General features: G+C 46.1%; 1 protein-coding gene across 2 annotated transcripts in view; it reads left to right on the top strand.

Annotated features, from left to right (window-relative positions):
- ZC3H13 (zinc finger CCCH-type containing 13) overlaps nucleotides 1–26,101 on the top strand; it is an 85,586-nt gene that overhangs the window by 42,650 nt on the left and 16,835 nt on the right. The window contains exons 7-19 of one of the 2 annotated variants that reach the window (XM_069758269.1): nucleotides 3,082–3,239; nucleotides 4,174–4,371; nucleotides 4,657–4,833; nucleotides 4,962–5,269; nucleotides 5,823–6,284; nucleotides 6,623–6,799; nucleotides 7,147–7,633; nucleotides 15,182–15,285; nucleotides 15,753–16,769; nucleotides 17,771–17,815; nucleotides 18,340–18,843; nucleotides 19,114–19,269; nucleotides 20,427–20,627. In XM_069758269.1, the coding sequence (XP_069614370.1) occupies nucleotides 3,082–3,239; nucleotides 4,174–4,371; nucleotides 4,657–4,833; nucleotides 4,962–5,269; nucleotides 5,823–6,284; nucleotides 6,623–6,799; nucleotides 7,147–7,633; nucleotides 15,182–15,285; nucleotides 15,753–16,769; nucleotides 17,771–17,815; nucleotides 18,340–18,843; nucleotides 19,114–19,269; nucleotides 20,427–20,627 (3,994 nt within the window). The remainder of the gene's footprint in view (nucleotides 1–3,081; nucleotides 3,240–4,173; nucleotides 4,372–4,656; nucleotides 4,834–4,961; nucleotides 5,270–5,822; nucleotides 6,285–6,622; nucleotides 6,800–7,146; nucleotides 7,634–15,181; nucleotides 15,286–15,752; nucleotides 16,770–17,770; nucleotides 17,816–18,339; nucleotides 18,844–19,113; nucleotides 19,270–20,426; nucleotides 20,628–26,101) is intronic. The other variant, XM_069758270.1, reaches the window with a different exon arrangement.

Genomic DNA, 26,101 nt, shown 5'->3' with positions numbered 1-26,101 from the left:
ACCTGGAGAATCATAATGGCAGGTTATGTAAAGAAGCTGCGGAGACACCATCACATGTTTCTCGACGCAAGCAGTGAATAGCCAGGCCTTTCCCTGGGAAGGAACAACCACGGGAAGGGCAGCATCCTATGAAGGAAAGCCACCTATGCCAAGCATGGTATCCATCCACAGACAGCTGTTTCGGGGTTTTTGCCCCTCATCAGTGTGGAGTAGGAATCTGGCTATTAGGAGCAGTGCCTAGTAAAAAGGCTATAAAGGCACAGATGATTGGCCTCGGGGAGACCAAAACATCCAACACCGCGGAGACACCATCACGTGTTTCTCAACGCAGTGATTCCAGAACACTGCCCCCATCCCTTATGGGAAATATGCTGATGCATGTAAAGAAGCTGCGGAGACACCATCACGTGTTTCTCGACGCAAGCAGTGAATAGCCAGGCCTTTCCCCGGGAAATGGCAGGTTAGTTTTAGCATTTGGTGAACCTAGCAAAAAAGCCAAACAAAAAACAAGTGTGAGATTGCACTTTTTTTTGCAATTTCATCACACTTGGAATTTTTTTCCCGTTTTCTGTTACATGGCATGGTAAAACCAATGGTATCGTTCAAAAGTACATCTCGTCCCGCAAAAAATAAGCCCTCACATGGCCATATTGACAGAAAAATAAAAAAGTTATGGCTCTGGGAAGGAGGGGAGCGAAAAACGAAAATGAAAAAATGGAAAAAGCTCCGGGGGTGAAGGGGTTAATAGGAAAGGTTGCTTCAATCTCGAGAGAGATAGCGACTTTCGGCTACAAAATCGACCTTTCTTCTTCTCCAGGAAGAAGTTTCCTTCTGTTTTTGCCCGCCAAGACATACATCGCAGGTTCCAGGAGTTCTTCAGGCTGTCCTTTACCTACCATGCACAGGAGTGATCGTACCCGTTCTCAGGAACGTACGGTTTTCAGGGTTCTACTCTATTCCTTTAGACGGACCGCTCCCTTCCTTTTTGGACCTCGAGCGGTTTACCTGAGACGTTCGGTGCTGTCTTTACAGCTATGGTCTGCGATCCAGGAGGGTCTTTATCAGTTCTCGACCCTTTCTTTCGACCTAGCCTCTGCTCCCAGACTATTCACGTCATGGCAGCTGTCAGGGATATCCTTCTCTCCAAGGGGTTTTTTCATATTTCCCTACTTGAACGATCTTCTGTTCAAGGAGCCGTCCCGCCGAGACTGCAACCAGAGTCTTCAGTTTACTCTAGATATCCTGGTCCATCTCAGCTAGATTATAAACAGAGAGAACTTCTCCCTCGCCTTTGCTCAAAGCCTGGGTATACTAGGTATAAGGTTCTACACGACCCAAGCCCGTGTCTTCTTTCCAAAGGAGAAGGTTTTCATTACTGTGCCAAGGGTTCCATACTCTAAAGCGACTCTCTGATACGGTCCTGCATATGAGTTCTAGGGGAAAGAGAGTGTCGTCACGGAAGCCGTTCCTTTTGCCTTGTTCCATGCCCGTCCTCTTCAGTTGGCCCTCTGGTACTCTTCCCGGATGATCCCGTGCTTCTACCTCTTAAGGTGAGGCAGTCCCTCACCTGGTCACGCTGTCGGCATCAGTCCTATGGAGGAAGTCCTTCCTTCCTCTCTGGTGGCAGGTCTTCGCCACTGACGCCAGTCTCCTCATTTGGGGAGCCGTTTTTTCTTCGTCACACAGCACAGGGCCACTTGAATGCAATCTCCTGGAGATCAGGGCAATTTTCTATGCTCTTTACCACTGGCATTCTCCCTTTCCGAGAGTCGTGAAAAGGATAAAGGAAGAAGGGGCCCCTATGATTCCTGATAGCTTTGGACTGGCCAAGAAGAGCCCGGTGAACATGTTCATGGACGTCCCCTGGAAGCTTCTAGGCCGTCCAGATCCTCTCACTCAAGGTTCCCTCTTCCTCCAAAGTTCAAAGTCTCTGAGTTTAACAGCATGGCCGTTGAGGCCATAGTCTTAGGGAGGCTGGTTTTTCCCATCTGATCAATGAGGCCAAGATTGGGGCCAAGAAACCAGCATCCTGGTGTATCTACTACAAATACTAAAAAGCCTTCTTCTAGTGGATTATGGTCTGGGGTTGGTCCCCATGTCCTTTTCTCTTCCTTTCATTCTCGGTTTTCTTCAAGGTGTGGCCCACCTGGCGCCTCCTTCTTGTCTTCCAATAGATCTATGGGTTTTTTATCCTCGTCTTTTACGCGCTGCAGCGCGCCACTGTTGAGTCCGTTCAAGACATCACATTTTTTCTCTTGTCTGGGACAGTTGTCTTCTTAGTTAAATTACGCGTTCAGGACAAACAGCCTCTTGAGGCGGTGCAGGCTCTTCTGGGGGTGAAGGCTCACTCCGCTCTGCGGTGGGGGCCTCCTAGGTTTTTTGTTACCAGGTTTTTGCTTCCAGTATGTAACCTGGTCATCTTTACCCTCTTTTGCGAGTTTTTTGTGGGATTCATACCCATGCCTCATCTGATGCAGGCCTGGGAAGGAAGGTGCTGCAGGCGGCGGTTTTCCACCAACCGACCTGAGCTCATTTATTCCTTGGATCTTCCTGTTTCCCACCCTATGGACTGATTTGGGAGGTCCCATGGTTACCTGTGTCCCCCAATGAAGCGATAAAGAAAGAGGGATTTTTGGTACTCACCGTAAAATCTCTTTCTTGGAGCCTTCATTGGGGGACACAGCACCCTCCCTAACTGTTTGTACCTTTATTTGGTCTATGTGCCTTTTTTGTTGGATTGGTACATATGTTGAGCTTTTGGTTGCTTCTCCTACTGCTTTAACACTAACTGAGGTACTTCGTGCCTGTCGGTGGGTGTATACTACGGAGGAGGAGCTAGTTTCCTTTTTATGCATAATGTCAGCCTCCTAGTGATAGCAGCATACACCCATGGCTACATGTGTCCCCCAATGAAGGCTCCAAGAAAGAGATTTTACGGTGAGTACCAAAAATCCCTCTTTTTTTGGCCCCATAAGATAACAGTAATTATTTTTTTTAGTTGGGGGCATAGGTGAAAATAAAATGTGTATATGCAAAGGAAATGTTGGGTTGAAAAGGCAATCATCATATCTATGTGTCTAGATTTCACCTGAAGCTACAGCTAAAATGTCTCCATCACCAAGTAAATCCAGCAAGTCTCCTAAACGGAAGTCCAGTCCAAAAGCTGGCAATCCTACAAGTAAGAAGGAAAAGAAAATGGCAGCTGGGGCATCATCTCCTCAAACAGAGCTACCAGTGAGGTAGGCAGAGACTAATGGAACAGTTATGTGCCCTTCCCATCCTCTAACGTGTCATCAGGAAATAAACTATTACTTAGATCAGGTTTTTGTGTTGCATGTATTTTTTTTATTTATATGTATATATCAAAAGCAGCGCTGTGTTTGTGTGTATGTGTGTGTTTATATATATATATATATATATATATATATATATATATATACACACATACACACACACACACACACACACACACACACTCTCTCTCTCTGCACGCCCCCCTCCCCACACACACACACACACACACACACACACTCTCTGCAACCCCCCCACACCCCAAAAAAAAAAAAGAAAACACAAATGGTAATCTTGCAATATTCACGGCGTACACTTTTACTCATTTTAGACTCGTACTTCCTGTTCTTTCATGTAGAATTTTTAGCAGGTTAATTATCATCAGAGGCAGGAATGTGACCGGTAACACCTGTTAACAGAGCTGATAACAAAGGATCCACCATTCACAATCGTTGATGTACCTGCTCTCCCTTTGTTCACAGTGACTTTTGCACATGCGCATTAGATGCTTCAGTACAACAGACAGGGTCAGTCTGTTCATTGTTGTTAATGACAGGAAGTATGAGTCTAGGATAGCCGTAGTTTATAGTGTGAGGATTGCAATATTTTAAGTTTTTATTTGTATTCTAGATTGTGATCTAGAAAAAAAATTACATAAATACTCACACTGATTTAAAAATAAAAAAGTGTTTTACCAGAAAATGACCCACTTTTCTGGTAAAACATTCCTTTTTTTTTCTTTTTATCCCTGTAGAATGATGGGACTGTGCAATCTTTGTTATGTGCTGAGGTTTGCATGCACCTGCATTTGATAATTGTAACGTGATGTGAGTATAAGGGATGAATGCCATTCCTAGGAATCTCACCTGTCTACTTTTACAGACATTCCAAAGTAGGACAAAGCAAGAAGAAAGGACCTCGGACACCAAGTCCTCCACCACCTGCTCAGGAAGAAGTTTCACTCTCAAAGAAGCACAAAGATAAACATAAAGCCAAGGAGCGCAATGAGGAAAGAGTGAAAGATGTTAAAGAAAGAGGCAGGGAGGCTGAAAAACACCGAGACAAAAAAGACAGACAGAGGTCAGTACCAGGAAATCCCACATTACTAGAGAAATCGTAGAGCTGTAAAACAGTAAACTGGCCACTGCTTTGTCTACTATGTGGAGCCAGCAGGTATAATCTTCTCTTTCCTTACAAGACTAGCTGCAAATTGGAGTTATGTCTATGAATACCAAAAAGACTTTTGATGGAAAATTTAATTTTTACCTGGAATGAAACCTTATTTGTGCGCACAGTACTTGTTTTTATATACATTGTCCATATACTCATCATTACTCATTGAGTTTATATTCGTTTTCTGCGTAGGTCCCTATCTGGGGGATCACATCGGCAGAAGCGGTCACCAAGTCCAGCTGGCCGTTCTCGCAGCAATTCTTCCCATTCAAGAGAGTATTCACCTGTTGTTTCAAGGAGACGACATACATCTTCACCAACACCCGTGAAATCCTCTTCGCACAAACATGCAATCTCACCTTCCCGCAGGTACAAACTGAATATTTTGGATTTTGTTGTACACTAAAATAATTGATATTACACAGTATAGGCTCGTTTTGTTGTTGCGTTTTTATCCTAGGAGAATTTCACTGTTAATTTAAATTATAATTCAATAGGTCTATTACTCCTGCACGTCACCATTCTCCCATCTCCTCAAGACACCACTCCCCATCCTCACAGTCCGGCTCATCAGTTCAGAGGCACTCCCCCTCTCCTCGTCGTAGAAGATCACCGTCCTCTCATTATCAAAGAGCCTCTTCGCCATCCGCCAGACGGTCATCCTCCTCACCTTATACCACCCATACATCATCACCACAGAGGAGGAGAAGTCCATCCAAACATCGATCCCCAGTCAGGGAAAAAGGAAGACATGAAAGGGAAAGAACAACTTGTTCGCAAGACCGACGTAGGGACAGGAGGGACGGTACGTGCACTATATGCATGCTTTATATGATGCCTCACTGTAATAAATCTAGGTTTAAGAATAATTTACAGGACACTCATTAACTAAAAAATAGGGTGATGTTGGCTTCATTGCTTCAAACATAGCACATACTGGAATGTATTATGTCAGGTGTGAGTGTTCAGGAGCTGAGCCCGCACCACATATAGTGGGTATGGGCTGTGTCATACAGCCATCACCTGACTCCAAAGGCAGAAATTGGAGCTGGCTCTGATGGCGGCAGCTGTTCAACTCCTTAAATGCTACTGCCTGTTTCTGACCACGACTTTAAAGTGGTGCGATCTATGTTAGGATGGCAGTTGGGAGCCTTCTGAAACATATTTGGCAACGCCGTGTCCATGAAAATCTGATTTAACAAAATAACCCATATGGTAAATGAGTTATTGCTACAGAATAAAACAAAATTATGGCTCTTAAAAGGGGAAAAAAAGCACATAAAGATGAAAATGTATCACGTAGGAGCTAATGACTTTCTAGATTTGGTACTTTTACAATTAACCTTCTTTTTTTTTAGATAGTAGAGGAAGAAAAGATAAGGAAAGAGAAAGAGACGACCGGGAGCCAAGTGGCTCTAGAGACCACAGAGATGAACGAGAATCTCGTGATGGCCGTGATCGTAGAGACATCCGAGATAACCGTGACCGAAGGGAGACTAAGGACACCCGGGAGGGCCGTGAGGCTAGAGATACTCGTGACTATAGAGATACTAAAGAAAGCAAAGAAAGCCGAGAGCAGAAGGATTCCCGTTCTACTCGTGACACTCATGATTATAGAGAGCGGGACAATCGTGAGTCTCACCGGAAAGATGAGCAGTATGATGAACGCAGCTACAGAAGAAGTCACGGGAGAGATGAATCTTCGAGATCTGAAACCAGAAATGAATCTAGGAATGACACCCGTAATGAATCCAGAAGTGAGGCCAGAAATGATCGTAATGGCCGAGCACGGGGTCGTGCACCTGATCCCCCTGAAAAAGGTATTTATTTTTTATTTACTCTAACTCTTGCTACCATCATAAATCTCTTCATTGCTGACATTATGCCACAAAAGTTAGCTCCTGCTCAGCTCTTGTTCTCGCTTTGTCACACTGTGAACCCAAAACATTCTGTGCTGTGGGTAAGATTGGTGTTAATTGGCTTTGGGGAATATTTTTCATGGATTTCCAGGCTGTCGGGTGCAGGGCAAAGGGACTTTTTAATGGGTTTTGTACTTTGAATTTGTTCTCAGGAAGAAACATTTTGCAGACAAGAGCAGGTTATGTAGTTTGTGTCTGGAATTATTGTCCACGTTTTCTCATTGCTTACATTTTAATAGGTGGTCGGGGAAACAGAAGCTCCCAGGTGGATAGCCACAGCAGCAGCAGTTACCACGAAAACTGGGATTCAAGGAGCAGTTATACCGAACGCGAGAGATATGACAACCGCGAACAGGGGAGAGATTCCTCATTTGATCGCAGACATGGGGAAAGAGAAAGAAGGGAACGAGAGCGAGGTTAATACATACCAACGTTTCCACTATCAAACAGTGTGCTGCATCTGAAACAATGAACAGCCAAACCTTTTTTGCCTTTTCTGGTGTCATATTTAGTAATTCCTAAAAGGCTGTTAATAGACTTCCCATTAAAGGGGTTGTGCAGGATTGGAAAAACACGGCTGTCCATAGGTTGTCCCTTCTATTGCTGCTTCTCTGTTTTGCACTAAACATGTCTGCAGTACGACAGACAACCTGTGTATAGTTGTACAGTGTTTCGTTCATGTTTTTCTAAACTTGCATAACCACTTGTTAAAGGGTGGTCCAAAGGCGTGTTTTCCTGAAGTGGCTTTTTTTCTTTACTACAGATCAAAGACAGACATCCCCAGCACAACATCGGGGAAGAAATGATGATGAACGAGAAGAAAGAAGAGATGAGCGTAGAGTAGATCGGTCAGATGATAGAAGAGATGACCGGGCTAGGGAGCGAGAACGGGAAAGGGAGCGCGAGAGAGAACGGGAAAGAGAGCGAGAAAAGGAACGCGAGTCAGAAAGGGAGCGAGCTCGTGAGAGAGAGAGAGAAAAAGAAAGGGAGCGAGAGCGTGAAAGAGAGAGGGAAAGGGAACGAGAGCGAGAAGAACGAGAGAGAGAAAGAGAGCGTGAAAGGGAACGAGAGCGAGATCGCGAACGGAACCATGAAAGAGAAAGAGACCGTGAACGAGGCAGGGACAGAGAGAGAGAACGTCCTAGAGATTGGGAAGACAAAGATAAAGGTCGAGAAGATCGCAGAGACAAAAGGGAGGATATGCGGGATGAAAGAAATCAAAAAGAACTACATGATGATAGAAAACCAAAGTGAGTATGATACTGCACAGCCGAGAAGCAGATCTATCTACTTATATTGTTATTAATCTAAGGCAGGGGTGGGGAATCTTTTTTTCTGCCAAGGGCCATTAGGATATTTATACCATCCTTCGGGGGCTTTACAAACCACCCACAAAGTACATCCTGACTGTTGCACTGGTTTCCAGACATATTATTTCACTGCATGCCCTTCAGTGTTCAGTAGTGAACACTGCGTGTGTGTGCTAACAGAACAAGAAGAAATGAATGAGCTGGTTGTAATACACCTCACTGCACAAGAATGTGGTCCCTGAGAATCTACTCGGGGGGGCCTGATGAAAGGCCATCGAGGGCCGTAAATGGACCTGGAGCCTGAGGTTCCCCACCCCTGGTCTAAGGGGATTGGAGATCTCGCTTTCAAATATTTTAGAACTTGTGTTCCGAGTTAACTTGAAGAGTGTGTACTATATGGCAGCTCATTGATTTCGAGAGGTACAATGCAATGTTTTGTTTCCTGTGTTGGAAATTGAACACTTAAAGAGACCCTGACGGCTTATACATGCTTCCCAATCCACAGGCAGCATGTATCAGGCACTGTCTGTATAAACTCAGCCAGGTATGCTTGAGTCTGAAACGCTGCATTGTTTCAGGGAAAAACGTATGTGAAAGGATGCAGAGAAGCCTCCTTGAATCCTCCTGTCTGGCTCGGTACCTGGTTTGACAGTTCTCTGCCTATAAGCGCATGAAGCCAGAGGCCTGTCAATCTCAGACTAGAGACCCACCTGTCCAACTAGACTACCGGGCAGCTCGGTCCCCATCATGCGCAGGTGCCGCCGTGGTTTTAAAATTCCCTTCTGAACATATATTTGTTTTTGGAGGTGGATCCACTTTTTCACCTGCAAAACTGCATGGATGCCAGGTTGAAGACTACAGTTACGCAGACACATGTTACATCTGACAAGACACATGCACCATCAGCAGACATCATGCAGTTTTCATGATCATTACACTAGGAAATTGTGCAGTGTTTGTAATGTAACTGGCCTCCTCTACAGAAGTGAATGCCGCTGGACAACCCCGCACCTTGTTATAGCTTGTCAAGATCTACACATCTCTCACATACAAGGTGGTCATCACTAGCTAGTTAGCTGATGACCAATTACCCTTAAAATTATATAGTTGTAAGACAACAATATTAAGAGCGGGGTTTCAGTGAAGAGTCACATTAAATAAGGGGTCTTTGGCGTTTTTTTACTCTGTCGCCTCATTGGGGGACACAGGACCATGGGTGTTATGCTGCTGTCCACTAGGAGGCGACACTATGCATAATCTGAAAAAGATTAACTGTGGCTCCTCCTCTGCGGTATACACCCCTGGACGGCGTCCGCCTTCTCCAGTTTTTGGTTAGTGTCGCATAGGAGGCACACCTATGATTTTTTTACTCCGTTTTTTTTTAAAAGTGGGTCTCCTGTGAGACTCCCGGCATGGCGCCTTCCACGGCCCCCTACTATGGGGTGCCCGGTTGAAGTCTAGATGGTTTTTCCCCATGTCGCTCCTTCCCTAGTCCCTCGGGTGCTGGTTCGAAGTCGAGACCCCCCCCCCTCCTTCCCCAATTCCTTTTGGTTTCTGGGTTGAGGTCGAGTTGAGGATAAAGCCCCCTGAAGGTCATAGCAGCACCCTCCCTAATCCCCCTCTGGGGGCATTAGGTTGAGACGCCTCAGGTAGGGCCTGTACAGGCAGCACTCTGCAGCTCCCAGCATGGGCCAGCACTCTGCGCCTGCATCCAGGGATCCCAGCCCAGCTGCGGGCTCCTGTTGGGGACGGGGTGAGTGCAGGAAGGCATGGCACAATAGAGACGCATGGCACAATAAAGACACAGGGCTCACTGCGCCCCTGTCTCTGCGGCAGCACCAGCTCTATACTGCCTCGGGGACCCCTTACAGGGCCTCTGCTTATAGCTCCACCGCTATCCAGCTTTTAAATCCAGGGCGGTCCAGTTCAGATCCAACCCGCTTCCGGACTTCCACGTCGGCCTGGAGCCTTTCTCGGCATCAAACATCTAATTTAGGCCGCGGCTTCTGCCTAGCTGAAGCCGCCGCCTCCTCTCCGCCCCCCGGATGACAAATATGACACTCTACAGTGTCATAGAGGGGGCGGATCGAGACAGAAAGGACGTGTTTTTACACAGCTTTGCCGCCTTTTTTTCTTAGCTCTTCGCCCCCTTCTCCCCATTCCTCTTCTCCTCGGCGGCCATTTCTACTGCAGGAAGGATTAACCCTGCATCTCCCGGTCAGCAAGACCAGGCCAGCCAGTCTCCGGGGGCGGCACAGGACTGTGGATCTTCGGCTCTGGACCTAGGGGCAAACTGGTGGGGTAAGATCACAGCTGGGTTGTTTCACTCGGCTGTGAATCCATATTCCCTATAAGGCTCCCCTATAGGTTCCTCTGCATAGCTACCCCTGTAAGGTCCTCTGCATAGCCAGCCCTTCTGCACTCTGTGCACTATGCTGGGCTCAAGGTCCAAAAGAACCAGGCAGGACTGCTATTATGCTTTCTGCATAACCTGCACGACGCTCTCCCCAGTGGCAGCACATACCCGCACTGCCAGGACTGCACTCAGACTATTGTGTCAGAGCCCCAAGAAGCCCCTGCCAATGCTTCGGTGTCTTATGCCACGCCGGATTGGGTCACTCAGATATCGCAATCTATGACGCAGTCTATAGATAACCTAACCTCCACATTGCTTCAGGCTCTGCAGAGTCATGCCTCGGCTATGACTGTTGCTCAGCAACGGGAGAGCTTGACTCAGGGACAGGACGACCCTGGCACATCCACATCTAGGTCGGGACGCAAGCGGACCCTCAGGTCACATTCATCTGCGTCATCCCATAGCACACAGTCATCCCCTTCTAGGGAGAGACACCGTAGTTCCTGGTTATCTAGACCGTCCCCTTCCAGGGGCAGACAATGCAGATCTCCGCAATCCCCGACCAGAGAAGGCCTCCGCCCCAGCTCACACAGCAGGGGACGCCTCAGTGATACACAGGATTCGGAAGGCATCTGTGACTCTGACTCGGACAAGGAAACGGAGGGGTCCCTGATCCCAATCCCTCCTAGCAATACAGCGCTAGTTGAGGACTTAATCTTTTCCATCCATCGGGTGCTGGACATTTCTGATCCGCCACCAGAGGCCCCCGAAACACAAGATTTCCTTTGAAGGACCTCTGAAGCGCCTAAGGTTTCCTCTAACCACCCAGAGTTTAAGGCAATCCTTAAAAAGCAGCTCTCACAGCCTGAGAAAAAATTCGCTAATCGCAAATATCTGGAGGCGAGGTACCCCTTCCCGCAGGATACCAAGGAATGGATAGACCCACCTGAAGTGGACCCCCCAGTCTCTAGACTAGCAGCACAGACACTCCTTTCACTGCCAGATAGCTCAACCCTCAGGGATACAGCAGACCGGCAGGTAGAACGCATGGCTCGTTCAATTTTCGAGGCTGCAGGGGCATCCCTGGCTCCTGTGTTTGCTTCAGTTTGGGCTGCCACGGCCATTCTGGCCTGGGCCAAAAATTTACAAGCTGGCCTCCAAGCATCCGCTCCTGAACTGTCGGACCAAGCGGTTCAAATAGCAGTCATAGCAGATTACATGCTTCATGCAGCTCTGGATTCAGCAAGGGGTGTAGCGGGGATAGCATCAAACGCCATCACAATTTGGCGTATCCTCTGGCTGCGGGAATGGAAAGCGGAGCCAGCCTCAAAGAAGTCCCTCATTCACCTCCCCTACCTCAGTGGGTGACTTTTTGGTGAACAGTTGGACACGATGATATCCAACGCCACCGGGTGTAAGAGTACCTCTCTTCCCCAACTGAAACCTAAACGCACTTAAAAGAAGCGTAACCAAACTCGATTCCGATTCTTTCGGATTTCTTCGGGCTGGTCCGTCTCGCGTCCAGCACAAAATCGTAACCGTTCCCCACGCAAGGACAACTCATGGTTGACGCAAAGGTCGGACAAGACCTGGCAGTCATAAGCAGCCCAGTCTAAGCCCAGAGAAGGAAAATCTCAGACTTTCTCTTCATCATGACTCACGGACTCCAGAAAACACCACACCCGTAGGCGGACGACTTTTGCTCTTTTATCAAGTCTGGCTGCCTAGCCTATTACAGAAGACAGGTGGGTCAGGGAACTAGTGTCTTCCGGATACAAGATAGAGTTAACCTCCAACCCACCGGACTGATTCTTCCTCTCTGTCCCCCCAAAACCACCAGTTAAGGCTCGTGCCTTCCGACAAGCGGTCTCCTCGCTTTTTCAAGCAGGAGTCATAGTACCGGTCCCACGGCCGAGTGCTTCCGAGGGTTCGTAGTCCCCAAGAAAGGAGGCAGCATGCAGCACATACTGGACCTAAAACAACTCAACAAATATGTACGGGTCCGTCACTTCCGCATGGAGTCCCTTCGGTCCATCATTGCGTCCATGGAGAAGGGAGAATATCTCGCCTCCGTAGACATACAAGACGCATACCTGCATATACCGATTGCACCTGCCCATCAGAGATTTCTCAGGTTCGCAATCGACCGGGACCACTACCAGTTCGTGGCTCTCCCATTCGGACTCGCCATGGCTCTGAGTGTTTACCAAAGTCATGGCAGCCACCATGGACGTCCTGCACTCCAGAGGCATAGTAGTCGTTCCATACTTGGCTGATCTACTCATCAAGGCTCCCACGTTCAAAGACTGCGAGCTCAGCGTCTCAATCACAATCCACACTGAGTCGCATAGGCTGGTTAGTCAACTTACAAAAGTCATCACCAACCCCGAGTCAGTCTCTGACCTTCCTGGGAATTCTATTCAACACCTCCAGGGGTCTAGTGCTCCTTCCCAAGTTCGCACCCTCCTCCGCAAACCCCCTTGATCTCTCCAGTTTGCCATGAGAGTCCTCGGCAGGATGGGGGCATCAATAGAAGCCGTCCCATTTGCCCAGTTTCGCCTCAGGCATCTCCAACTAGCCATCCTCAAGTCCTGAGACAAGAACCCTTTCTCTCTCGACAGGGAGTTCCGGCTAACGTCGTCAACCAAGAGGTCCCTGCACTGGTGGCTCAAGCCAACCTCGCTAGCTAAGGGGAAATCCTTTCTCACAGGTCAATGGAAGGTTCTGACCACCGATGCGAGCCTAACGGGTTGGGGTGCAGTGCACCTACACCACAGGGCAAGTGGTCCCCAGTGGAAGCGACCATGCCCATCAACATCCTGGAAATTCGTGCCATCCTCCTGGCATTGAGGGCCTTTCATCACTTTCTGGCAGCCTCTCACATCAGAATACAGTCGGACAATGCCATGGCTGTGGCATATGTGAATCACCAAGGGGGGGGACCCGCAGTACCCAGGCGATGCAAGAAGTGTCACATATCCTCCACTGGGCAGAGGACACAGGGTCGATTCTCTCGGCGGTCCACTTTCCAGGTGTGGACAACTGGGAAGCAGACTTCCTCAGCCGACAATGAATAGACTCGAGAAAGTGGTCTCTCCATCCTGAAATTTTTCGCCAGATATGCCATCGCTGGGGGACCCCGGATGTGGACCTAATGGTATCCCACTTCAATGCCAAGTTCTCCAACTTCATGGACAGAACACACGATCCGCGGTCGCTCGGAGCAGACGCTTCGGTTTAGGACTGGACCCAGTTCCAGCTTCTGTACATTTTTCCACCTCTCCCTTTGATATCCAGGGTGGTGAGGAAGATCAAGCAAGAGGGAGTTCCAACCATCCTAATCGCACCGGACTGGCCCAGACGTACATGGTACGCCGACATCGTACAACTTACAGTAGACGCCCTCTGGCGTCTCCCCGACCGCACTGATCTTCTATCACAAGGCCCATTCTACCACCAGAACTCAGGGGCCCTCAATTTGACGGCGTGGCCCTTGAGACCTGGGTTCTAACCCAGGCAGGGCTCTCGCCGACGTCATTGGAACCATGATCAGGGCACGGAAGCCATCCTCTGCCAAGATTTATTACCGTACCTGGAAAGCTTTCTTTACCTGGTGCGAATCTCATGGCCAGACCCCACTCCCTTATTCCCTACCCAAAGTACTTGGTTTTCTCCAATCGGGTCTGGAGGCCAGGCTGTCCCTGGCCTCGCTTAAGGGCCAGGTGTCAGCCCTCTCGGTGCTTTTTCAAAGGCGCATTGCTACCAAGCTGCAAGTAAAGACTTTTCTTCAGGGGGTTTCCCGATTGGTTCCCCCCTACAGACGACCACTAGAAACGTGGGACCTCAACCTGGTCCTGACAGCATTGCAGAAACCACCCTTCGAACCCCTTAAGGAGGTCCCGCTCCGCCTTCTGTCCCAGAAGGCGGTTTTCCTGGTGGCAATCACCTCGCTACGCAGGGTGTCTGAATTGACAGCACTCTCCTGCAGACGGCCCTTCCTGGCCTTTCACCAAGACAAGTTCTCCATACGGTCCCATCCTTCCTTCCAAATGTTGTGTCCCACTTTCACCTCAATGAGGAAATTTCACTGCCATCCGTTTGTCTGGTCCCGGTTCATAGAGTGGAGAAGGCTCTGCATCCGCTTGAACTTGTCAGGGCATTGCGTATATATGTGTCTGGGACTGCGTCCTTCCGGAGGTCTGATTCTCTTCATCTTCTGGAAGGCGGCCACAAGGGTCTGCCAGCTTCCAAAGCTACCCTTGCCAGGTGGATCGAATCCACCATACAATAGGCCTACCACCTTAACAATTCTCCTCTTCCAGCCGGTATTACAGCACACTCTACACGGGCGGTAGGGGCCTCCTGGGCAATTCGGCACCAGGCTTCGGCACAACAAGTGTGTAAGGCGGCCACTCGGACTAGCCTACACATGTTTACTAAACACTACAGGGTTCATACCCAGTCCTCAGCGCAGCCTGGGTAGATGTGTTCTACAGGCGGCGGTGCACCAAGTGTAGGGGCCTGTCTGCACAATATTCGTCCATTGCTTCCCACCCTGGGACTGCTCCCATGGTTCTGTGTCCCCCAATGAGGTGACAGAGTAAAGGAGATTTTTGTGTACTCACCGTAAAATCTCTTTCTCTTAGCCTCTAATTGGGGGACACAGCTCCCACCCTGTTGCCCTTTCCGGGCCGTTGTTACTGTTGAGTTCTCATGTTGTTTTTTTGAGCTCGTACATAGTTGCCTTCTTATAGGAATGGTTATGTTATTCATGTTATGTTCCTGCTAATGCTTTTGCACAAAACTGGAGAAGGCTGACGCCGTCCAGGGGTGTATACTGCAGAGGAGGAGCCACGGTTAATCTTTTTCAGATTATGCATAGTGTCGCCTCCTAGTGGACAGCAGCATAACAAAAGAAAGAGATTTTACGGTGAGTACACAAAAATCTCCTTTTTCTCACACCTTGTAGAAATATCTTTAGTGACCACAGACTGGATATTTGTGACTATTGACTGTTATTATGGGATACTGTAGTTGGTGGTGATTTTTGGATTTGTTTGCAGTATTTTGCTATTCTACTTTGGGTCTCTTTATGTGTTTTTTTTTTTTTTGTAAACCTATTTCACCTACAGGAAACGACATAGAAACGAGAACAGTCCCAGCCCACGTCAGTCCCCGAAGCGTCGCAGAGACCATTCCCCAGAGAGCGATGCCTATAACAGCGGCGACGAGAAGAGTAAGACATTATAGTGCCTGGCAGAATATATTAATAACATTTTCTATTACTAAATTAATGGTACCATAATTAATGAGTAGGTAGAAGCAATCGCTGGTAGCTATAATCTGTGGAGAGGTCATTTATCAATTGTGCCTTCAGGCTTGTGATACAAAGCTAATTTCTACAGGGATTTTTCTTGATGCCATAAAGTTAGCACGCAATAGATGCAGATGAGTATAATTTTCAAGTATTTTACTTTCTGATTTTACGTGTGTATGATGCAAGGGAGGGAGTAGGAAAACTGCAGGTGAAATCTGGTAGAAAGATCACATGCATTACTGTCTTCTCTGTGATCTCAGGAGGGGAGGATATATTATGACATCTAGATTAGGAACTGTATTCATTTTTAGAAATAAATGTGAATTGAATACCATAGCAGGGTTTATAGCACATTATATATTTTTTTCTGTACTATTTATTTTCAGATGAGAAGCACAGGCTTTTAAGTCAAGTCGTCAGACCACAAGACACGCGTTCCGTTAGTCCTGCTGTTACAGAAGAAAAGCCGACCCGTTGGAAGGAAGAAGAACGTAAACCTGAGAGGAAAGATGGTTCCAGGCGTTACGAGGAGGTAGAGGCTAAGGAGCGGCCATCGACTTCTGAAAAACAGAGAGAGCACTTAGAGACTGAAAGCTCAAAGGTAAAAGAGACCGATAGTGCCGTACAACATAAAATAGATGAAAGAGAGGTTACAGACAAACTACATGAAGAAAAAGTCAAAAAGAAAACGCTGAAGAAAACTGGAAAGAAAAAGAAAGAGGAGGAATCTGCAGTTGAAAAATGTCCAGCAGAACCGCCACCAGAAGAAGCTAAAGTATTTTCTCCCAAGAAAGTCCAAAAAAAGAAAAACTTGGAGAAAAAGAGAAAGAAGGGCGAATCTGACATATCTGATGAAGACAGTATGCCGCAAAGCAAGAAGAAAAAGGGTCCGAGAACGCCCCCAGTAATAACTGCATCAGTCACAGCCTCAGTGGTTGTTAAAGAGGAAATTCCAGTGGTAGTACCAGAGAAGATGGCTGTTGAAACCCTTCAATCAAAAGACTCAACGTTCAGTGACTGGTCAGATGAAGATGTTCCTGAAAAGACAGAACCTTTACTAACCGAGAGAACTCTAGAAGAACCCATTAAAAAGCCCATCAAGGTGAAACCTGAAAAAGAGGATCATCGACCTTCATGTGTGGATGAACCCCCAGCTCGCAAGCCCGCTGAGCAGAAACGCAGCAGTAGTATATCCAGTAACCAGAGCCGTACATCAAGCCGTCTACGTTCACCATCCATTGATTCTGTTCATCGTGGCGGCGATGACCAGGCAGTTAGAAGAAGACTATTGCCTGGCAGCTCTAAAGATCGAGAACGAAATAGAAGTATTGAGCCTTCTGGAGAACGCAAATCCAGAATTGACCAGTTGAAAAGAGGGGAACCCAGCCGAAGCACTTCTTCAGGTATTGTTGTTTTGTCTTTTTAATTATGTTTCTTCTCATTGTTTAGATGCTTTAGTCTTTTTCATAAATGGGTACCGTGGACAGGTAATGGCCACTTATATAGGTGGAAGTCTGATCGCTTTAGGTCGCTGCGTCCCTGAGTAGGTCATAAGTGGATGCGTCAATCAAGACTGCCTGTATAGCCTGTCATAATCTAGAGAGTGGAGAAGGTAAGTAAAGAAAACAGACTTCTGTGAGTTGAGCCTGCCTGTGTGTCCGCTGCAGTGCTGGAATGAAGAGGTGTCAAGGTAAGTACCGGTATATATCCTAACACCTTTTATTTTTTCACCCCCAGGACTGTGCTCATCATATTAAATACAGAATCAACACCTATTATGTCTCAAAGAACTTTAGTGGTGTTTCTCTTTAATGATTGTTATCACCACACTGTTAAAGGGGTTGTCCACTACTCTGACAGCCCATTCGCAATTGCAATATTCCCCTATATAAAATAAAAGCGGCCTATACTCGCTGGTGTCGTTGCAGCGATGACTCCATTGGGACTTGCGTGACAGTATCGCATTCGAGCCCTGCATTTAATCAGTAGCCGCTTCTGGAAGAAAGTGAGAGCTGCTCTGTCTTCCTGCGAATGACTGTTACATCTGAAGGACGTGAGAGTGAAGCGGCCACTGATTGCACTCGGATTGTGCTGGCGTCGTAGGCGAGAATAGGCTGTTTTTATTTGATATGGGGGATTGGAGCAATTGAGAAGGGGTTGTCGGAGTAGTGAACAGCTCCTTTAATGCATTGAGCAGTGATTGTAAACCACTAACTGTTGAAATTTTGTAATTGTCAAAATCTAAACAAAATGTTTCCCATACTGTCCTCGCATTACTGAAAACTCGTTTTATTTTATTCTCTGACGATGATGAAACCATATTGCTTTTTAGATTATACCAGTTAAATATTGCAAATATCCATTCTTCATCTGTAAAGCTCTAATTTGTGCATTCCACATACAGGACACCCAGTCGGCATGCAGCCACACATCTCAACACTGCATACAGGTGTGTAGTTATTGAGTAGGCCACTAGGAAGCGCTTTGCACATTTTTACAGTGATTTCTTTTGTTCAAGCGTTGTGCAGAAATGGCTAGAAGGAAGAAATAATTTAGAATTCTGGCTTACTGTAATTTATTTGGCTATCTGTGTCTTTTGGTACATTTTTGGAATGTCGTCGCCCACAGAAACGCATAAAAAGGCAATCTCCAATACACTCTCTGTTTAAAATGAATAAAATGTCTCTCTTGTAGTCGCTCCTAATGCAATTCCAGCTACTATCCTCTTCGTTCCTCTCTTGTGTTGCATATTTGTCAGCTACATGTTCATTGATGTAAGAATTAGGACTATTTTTTTTTTCTTTTCTTTGGATAAACTTTCTATGTGGTTCTAAACAACAAATGTGTGTTGTAGAGTTTCCTGCAGTTTTAATTGGGCACCGCAGCTTGTGGTCATTAGCCCTGAAATATAGAGCGGAGAGCTGGAGGAATGTGTGTATTAAGATTTCATTTCCAAATTCTCCTTATCTGCAGATCGAAGGGACTCCAGAAGTCACAGTTCACGAAGAAGTTCACCCGAGTCTGATCGGCAAGTTCAGTCCAGGTCTGGGTCATTTGACAGCCGAGAGAGAGCACCTGAAAAAGAGAGATATGAACATGACCGGGAGAGAGATCGAGAAAAGGAAAGAGATCGTGATAGACGAGATATGCGGCAAAGAGATTGGGACCGAGAAACTGATAAAGACTGGCCAAGGAATAGAGATCGGGAGCGACTACGAGAGAGAGACCGGAGGAGAGACTTTGAAAGAGACAGAGAGAAATTAATTCCTGACAATGGAGAAAAAGAGAGAGTTCGACTTCTTGATATTCCCTCGCTTTTAGAGCAAAAACGTGGTGACACAAAAGAGAGAGATGGTGAGAAAACTTATGAGGCCACAAGTCGGAACACCTCTACTCTGGAGAGACCAGAAAAGGAAGCAGAAAACCTTCAAGACCTTGTCAGTAGTCGCAAAGTAGAAAAAGCTGAGAGTGTTGACGGTAGGTTCAAGAACAAAGCTGGTATCTGTCTTCTACCCTTACTTGTCTTATTTTTTATTTACAAACCTTTAGCTTCTTTTTGTTTGTTCTTGCACAATTGCGGAGTAGAGTTTAAACAGGGTTGTCCAGTCTTAAGCAATAAGTCTGCAGTTACGTTATGTGGCTGCAGACCTGTGAATCCTTATATTGCACGCTGGTGCCTGGAGCGGTGGGTACGTGACCGCTAGTTTCTTTGATCTCTTTTAAGATCCGTTTAATTTCCTCTTCTAGGTCCTGAAGAGGAGTTATCCAAGCTTGATGATGAGCAGTCTGTCGACTCTGTGGCTGGAGAAGAATATGAGCCCATCAGTGATGGAGAGCTGGAAGAGATTCTAGCTGATGATGCTGAAAAGAAGGAAGACCAGCATGATGAGGAAAAGTCATCTGGTAAGGATCACATGGTTTACTCCATCACAGCAAGTACTCAGTCTATTAATCTACGTTAAGTAGAGGATACAGATTCTGAAGTGTTCTGGTGTTACAGGACAAAAGTCACTGGTATATTGTGGAGTGTTACTTTGTCATTGTAGGGATATTCATAAATGGGTTCAGCAATGCTTCCATGTCTTCTTCCTGGGCAGTGGACAACATTCTTGTGCTCCTCTAAAGACGGACAAGCACTCAAAATGAGTATGTTTGAGCACTGTCTCTTTATACTGAATACCTCCACCCGGTATTCAGGGATCCAGATGGAGGCCATGAAAGCTCTACCTGATGGTGTATGATTGCAGGACAGCTTGATTGGCATTGTTTGGCGATTGTCTGTGAGTAATGCTGCTGATTGCCAGTGCACATGGTCGTATCTCTGGATTTTATGGCAAGACATTTTTTTTGGCGATCATTGCATTAGGCTATGTTGTTGTTCTCTTGATTTTATGTTCACAAAGGCCCTCTATAATGATGGGTGTCACACTGTATACCATCATAACAAAGCCATCCATAACCTGTGTCCTCCACAACCTGTCTCCTCCATACATCGCTGAACTAATCTCCTGATATCTTCCCTCACATAATCTCTGGTCCTCCCAAGACCTCCTTCTCTCCTCCACACTTATTCGCTCCTCATCCAACCGCGTCCAAGACTTCTCCAGAATATCCCCCATCCTCTGGAATTCTTTGCCCCAACACCTCCGACTATTAACCACATTCAGATCCTTCAGACGGAACCTAAAAACCCACCTCTTCAGGAAAGCCTACAGCCTGCACTGACCCCGCTGCCTCCTCACCACTACTGAAGCTACCGCCTCACCAACACTGGAGCTCCTGCAACCCTCAACCTATTGTCTCCTTCCCCACCATCCTGTAGAATGTAAGCCCACAAGGGCAGGGTCGTTACTCCTCTGTTTCAGTCTGTCATTGTTAGTTTGCTTACTGTAAGTGATATCTGTAATTTGTATATAACCCCTTCTCATATGCAGCACCATGGAATCAATGGTGCTATATAAATAAATAATGATAATAATCATAGACATGAAATCCACACTGATAAATTGTAATCCTGTTAGTGTATGCTTTATAACACTGCTCTTATTTGTTTCGCGCAGACCCTCTTGATGTTATTGACGTGGACTGGTCCAGTTTGATGCACAAGCAGGCGAACGAACCACGAGAATCTGGCGCTGCGTTGTTAAAATTCACACCTGCTGCTGTTTTACTCCGTGTTGGCATTTCTAAACGATTAGCAGGACCTGATCTATTCAGCAAGGTGAAAGAGACATGCCAGCAATCAATAGAAAAGCCTCATGGTAGGTCTTTTTATTCCCTTTACCCCACACACAATTCTTTTTTATTTACTTTTGGTGTATTTTCCTATTTAGTTTATACCATGTTAAACCATAGCAGTGTTCGATGCACTAGGGATTTGTAGAGGATATATCAATATTATTTGTGAGTGATACAAGGTGCTTTGTGCATGGGACACAGCAAAGAACACATTTACATCCATCCACAGAGGCCAAGGAACATGATTGCAGTTATTTTTCTGTGTGATGCCCCCTTTTTTCCATCCTTGTGACATCTCATTGTGTTTTGGTAACAGCGAATTCTAGTGTTCTAACACCCCTAACTTTCTTGGTCACAAACATATCACTTGGCGACCTGGACGAGAACGGGGGGAGGGCTCCTCCCAGAAAGCCAAATTAAGTAATTGAAGTGAGGACCAGGGCATAGAATGCTGATATGTAGAAAGAAGGTATTAATGCCCATAACATTAGATGTTGTGTTACACTTTTAAAGGAGAGTTAAAGGGGTTGTTTAGCCTTTGGCTACAAGTTTGCGCACAATGTGACGATTCACAAGTCTGACTGCACTGTGCGTTGAGGATTCTTTGGTGCCAGGAGCGGTGGGTACATGACAGCAAGTTTGTGATTTGGATACCTGTCCTATGCCGACTAGATGGACACAGCCTCAAACATTGCAGGTGTATCGCACATTTGTGGTCCCATGACCGGCCGGCGCTGGAGAATCCTCACAGTGCGAGTAATGTGAGGATTCACAAGTCTGCAGTCACAAAGCAGACTTGTAGCCTAAGGCCAGACAACCCATTTAATATTCAGGAATTGGGACTTTAAAATTTTATTGAGATCCAACAAAATATTGAATTGTGGCTTGTAACCATTTCAAATGATGATTACATCATATTTTGAGCAGTATGCCTGTTTTATGTTCTTCTGGCAAGTAAAATAGCTTTGGTGATTTTCCATTACTATGCTCTGTTTCCGGTAGCTGCCTTTTCTGTTGTGTGGAATTGGAATTGCTGCTCTAAAGGCTACATTTACAGTATACCCTGCTGTGATTAAAACTGCCATATGCTGTTGGGTGGAGTGCTCAGAGGGCCTATGTATACAAATATCAAAAGACTGGCTGTCATTTCCAAACAGAACAGGGGTGATTAGTTGCATGCTAAGACTAGCCATCTCCATACATAACTAAAAAAGTTCTACTCTGTGAAGCTATAGCATGCAAACTTGAAATATATGAAATTGGAATTGCGTTACCTCTGTTTAAGATACTTGGCACATAAATTGGCCATTTCATGTATGCCTAGGAGCCAATACAAGGCAATCTTCTTTGCGGGGAACCTAACCTAATTTAATGTGACTTCCTTTCCTGGGCTGTTAATCTAAATATTTGTATACAGGCTTCCTGATCGAGCACGCCATCTATCAGCAATAACAATTTTAATCACAGCAGATCCTACCTACCCATAGAAAGGTATGCTATCAGCCCAGGAGAGGAGTCACATTAGATTAGGTTCCCAGCAAAGATCATCACCTTGTGGTTGTTTTATGTTTGCATGCTATGGCGTTAGAGTGCAACTTTGTTAGTGTGTATGTATGTCTATCTATCTGTCTATCTACACTGCTTAAAAAATATAGGGAACCCTAAAATCCCACATCCTAGATATAACTGAATGAAATATTCCAGTTCTAAATCTTTATTCATTACATAGTGGAATGTGTTGAGAACAATAAAACTTAAAAATGATCAACGTAAGTCAGAACTAATATCCCACAGAGGTCTGGAGTTGGAATGATGCTCAAAATCAAAGTGGAAAATGAAGTTACAGGCTAATGCAACTTCAGTGGAAATGCCTTAAGACAAGGAAATGATGCCCAGTAGTGTGTGTGTGGCCTCCAGGTGCCTTATGACCTCCCTACAACACCTGGGCATGCTCCTGAGGCTGCGGATGGTCTCCTGAGGAATCTCCTCCCAGACCTGGACTAAAGCATCCGCCAACTCCTGGACAGTCTGTGGTGCAACGTGACGTTGGTGGATGGTGCGAGATATGATGTCCCAGATGTGTTCAATCAGATTTAGGTCTGGGGAACGGGCGGGCCAGTCCATAGCTTCAATGCCTTCATCTTGCAGGAACTGCTGACACTTCAGCCACATGAAGTATGGTATTGTCTTGCATTAGGAGGAACCTAGGGCCAACCGCACCAGCATATGGTCTCACAAGGGGTCTGAGAATCTCATCTCGGTACCTAAAGGCAGTCAGGCTACCTCTGGCGAGCACATGGAGGGCTGTGCGGCCCTCCAAAGAAATGCCACCCCACACCATTACTGACCCACTGCCAAACCGGTCATGCTGAAGGATGTTGCAGGCTGCAGATTGCTCTCCACGGCGTCTCCAGACCCTGTCATGTCTGCCGCATGTGCTCGGTGTGAACCTGCTTTCATTTGTAAAGAGCACAGGGTGCCAGTGGCAAATTTGGCAATTGTGGTGTTCTGTGGCAAATGCCAATCGTCCTGCACGGCGTTGGGCCGTGAGCACAACCCCCATCTGTGGACGTCGGGCACTCAGACCACCCTCATGGAGTCGGTTTCTAACCGTTCGTGCAGATACATGCACATTTGTGGCCTGCTGAAGGTCATTTTGCAGGGCTCTGGCGGTGCTCCTCCTGTTCCTCCTTGCACAAAGGCTGAGGTAGCGGTCCTGCTGCTGGGTTATTGCCCTCCTAAGGCCCCCTCCACGTTTTCTGGTGTACTGGCCTGTCTCCTGGTAGCGCCTCTGGATGCTACACTGACAGACATAGCAAACCTTCTTGCCACAGCTCACATTGATATGCCATCCTGGATGAGCTGCACTACCTGAGCCACTTGTGGGGGTTGTAGAGTCCGTCTCATGCTACCACGAGTGTGAAAGCACAACCAACATTCAAAAGTGACCAAAACATCAGCCAGAAAGTATTGGTACTGAGAAGTGGTCTGTGGTCCCCACCTGCAGAACCACTCCTTTATTGAGCATGTCTTGATAATTGCCAATAATTTCCATCTGTTGTCTAGTAACATAGTTAAGGTTGAAGGAAGACTTTAAGTCCATCTAGTTCAACACATAGCGTAACCTAACATGCCCTAACATGTTGATCCAGAGGAAGGCAAAAAAAAAAACCATGTGGCAAAGAGTAAGCTCCACATTGGGGAAAAAAATTCCTTCTCAACTCCACATACGGCAATCAGACTAGTTCCCTGGATCAATGCCCAGCAAGGAATCTAGTATATATAACATGTAACATTATACTTTTCAAGAAAGGCACCCAGTCCCCTCTTAAATTTTAGTAATGAATCACTCACTACAACATCATACGGCAGAGAGTTCCATAGTCTCACTGCTCTTACAGTAAAGAATCTGCGCCTGTTATTATGCTTAAACCTTCTTTCCTCCAGACGTAGAGGACGCCCCCTTGTCCCTGTCTCTGGTCTGTGATTAAAAAGATCATCAGAAAGGTCTTTGTACTGTCCCCTTAAAATAAGATCACCCCTTAGCCTTTGTTTTTCCAAACTAAATAGCCCCAAATGTAATAATCTCTCTTGGTATTGCATACCCCCCAGTCCTCTAATAACCTTCGTCGCTCTTCTCTGCACCCGCTTCAGTTCAGCTATGTCTTTCTTATTCACCGGAGACCAGAACTGTACACAGTATTGTAAGGCTATGTGCACACGATGCGGATTTGCTGCGGATCCGCAGCGGATTTTACCGCGCAGAAACGCTACAGATAGTCTATGGAAGAAAAAAAAGCTATGCAGAAAAATCAGTGCGGAATTGCTGCGGATTTCAAAGAAGTGCATATCACTTCTTTTGTGCGGATCTGCAGCGGTTCTGCACCCCTCCATGTTAAAATTCCGCAGTGGCCCAAAATCGCTGAAAATCCGCACAAAATCTGCATCAATTCCGCATAAAAACCGTGGCAAATCCACGGCTGCGGATTCTGCCAGGAGATGCGGATTTTGTGCAGAAAATTCTGCACCTCTTTTCCTACGTGTGCACATACCCTAAGTATGGTCGAACTAGTGACTTGTATAGAGGTAAAATTATGTTCTCCTCATGAGCATCTATACCTCTTTCAATGCATCCCATTAATTTATTTGCCTTTGTAGCAGCTGCCTGACACTGGCCACTAAATGTGAGTTTGTTGTCCACCCATACACCCAGGTCTTTTTAATTGACGGTTTTGCCCAGTGTTTTACAATTACGCACATAGTTATACATCTTATTACTTCTACCCAAGTGCATGACCTTACATTTATCCCCATTAAAGCTCATTTGCCATTTATCAGCCCGAGCTTCTAGTTTACATAAATCATCCTGTAATATAAAATTGTCCTCCTCTGTATTGATTGCCCTGCAGAGTTTAGTGTCATCTGCAAATATTGAAATTCTACTCTGAATGCCCCCTACAAGGTCATTAATAAATATGTTAAAAAGAAGAGGGCCCAATACTGACCACTGTGGTACCCCACTGCTAACCGCGACCCAGTCCGAGTGTGCTCCATTAATAACCACCCTTTGTTTCCTATCCCTGAGCTAGCTCTTAACCCACTTACACATATTTTCCCCTATCCCCATTATTCTCTTTTAAGGATCAACCTTTTGTGTGGCACCGTATCAAAAGCTTTTGAAAAGTCCATATACACTATGTCCACTGGGTTCCCTTGGTCCAGTCCGGAACTTACCTCTTCATAGAAGCTGATCAGATTAGTCTGACATGAACGGTCCCTAGTAAACCCGTGCTGATATTGGGTAATGAGGTTATTCCTCTTCAGATACTCCAGTATAGCATCCCTTAGAATGCCCTCCAGGATTTTACCCACAGTAGAGGTTAAGCTTACTGGCCTATAATTTCCGAGTTCAGTTTTTGTCCCCTTTTTGAATATTGGCACCACATTTGCTATACGCCAGCCCTGTGGTACAGACCCTGTTATTATGGAGTCTTTAAAGATTAAAAATAATGGTCTATCGATGACTGTACTTAGTTCCTGCAGTGCTCGGGGGTGTATCCCATCCGGGCCCGGACATTTGTCAATTTTAGTGATTTTTAGACGCTGCTGTACAGCCTGCTGGGTTAAGCAGGTGACATTTATTGGGGAATTTTTGTTATCACTGATCATTTTGTCTGCCATGGGATTTTCTTGTTTAAATACTGATGAAAAAAAAGTAATTTAGCATATTGGCTTTTTCCTGATCCTCATCCACCGTTTCGCCCAGACTATTTTTAAGGGGCCAACACTATCATTTTTTAGTTTCTTACGTAGTTAAAGATTATTTTGGGATTATTTTTACTCTCTCTGGCAATGAGTGTCTCTGTCTCAATTTTTGCAGCCTTGATTTGCTTTTTACAGACTTTATTTAATTTTCTGTATTTAATGCCTCATCACTACCTACTTCCTTTAATTCTCTAAATGCTTTCTTTTTGTCACTTATTGCGCCCCTTACAGC

The sequence above is a fragment of the Ranitomeya imitator genome, chromosome 3 (assembly GCF_032444005.1).
Source record: "Ranitomeya imitator isolate aRanImi1 chromosome 3, aRanImi1.pri, whole genome shotgun sequence".
In the NCBI taxonomy this organism is placed as follows: domain Eukaryota; kingdom Metazoa; phylum Chordata; class Amphibia; order Anura; family Dendrobatidae; genus Ranitomeya; species Ranitomeya imitator.
The sequence above is the reverse complement of the archived record's forward strand: the minus strand, read 5'-3'. Positions and strand labels throughout refer to the sequence as shown.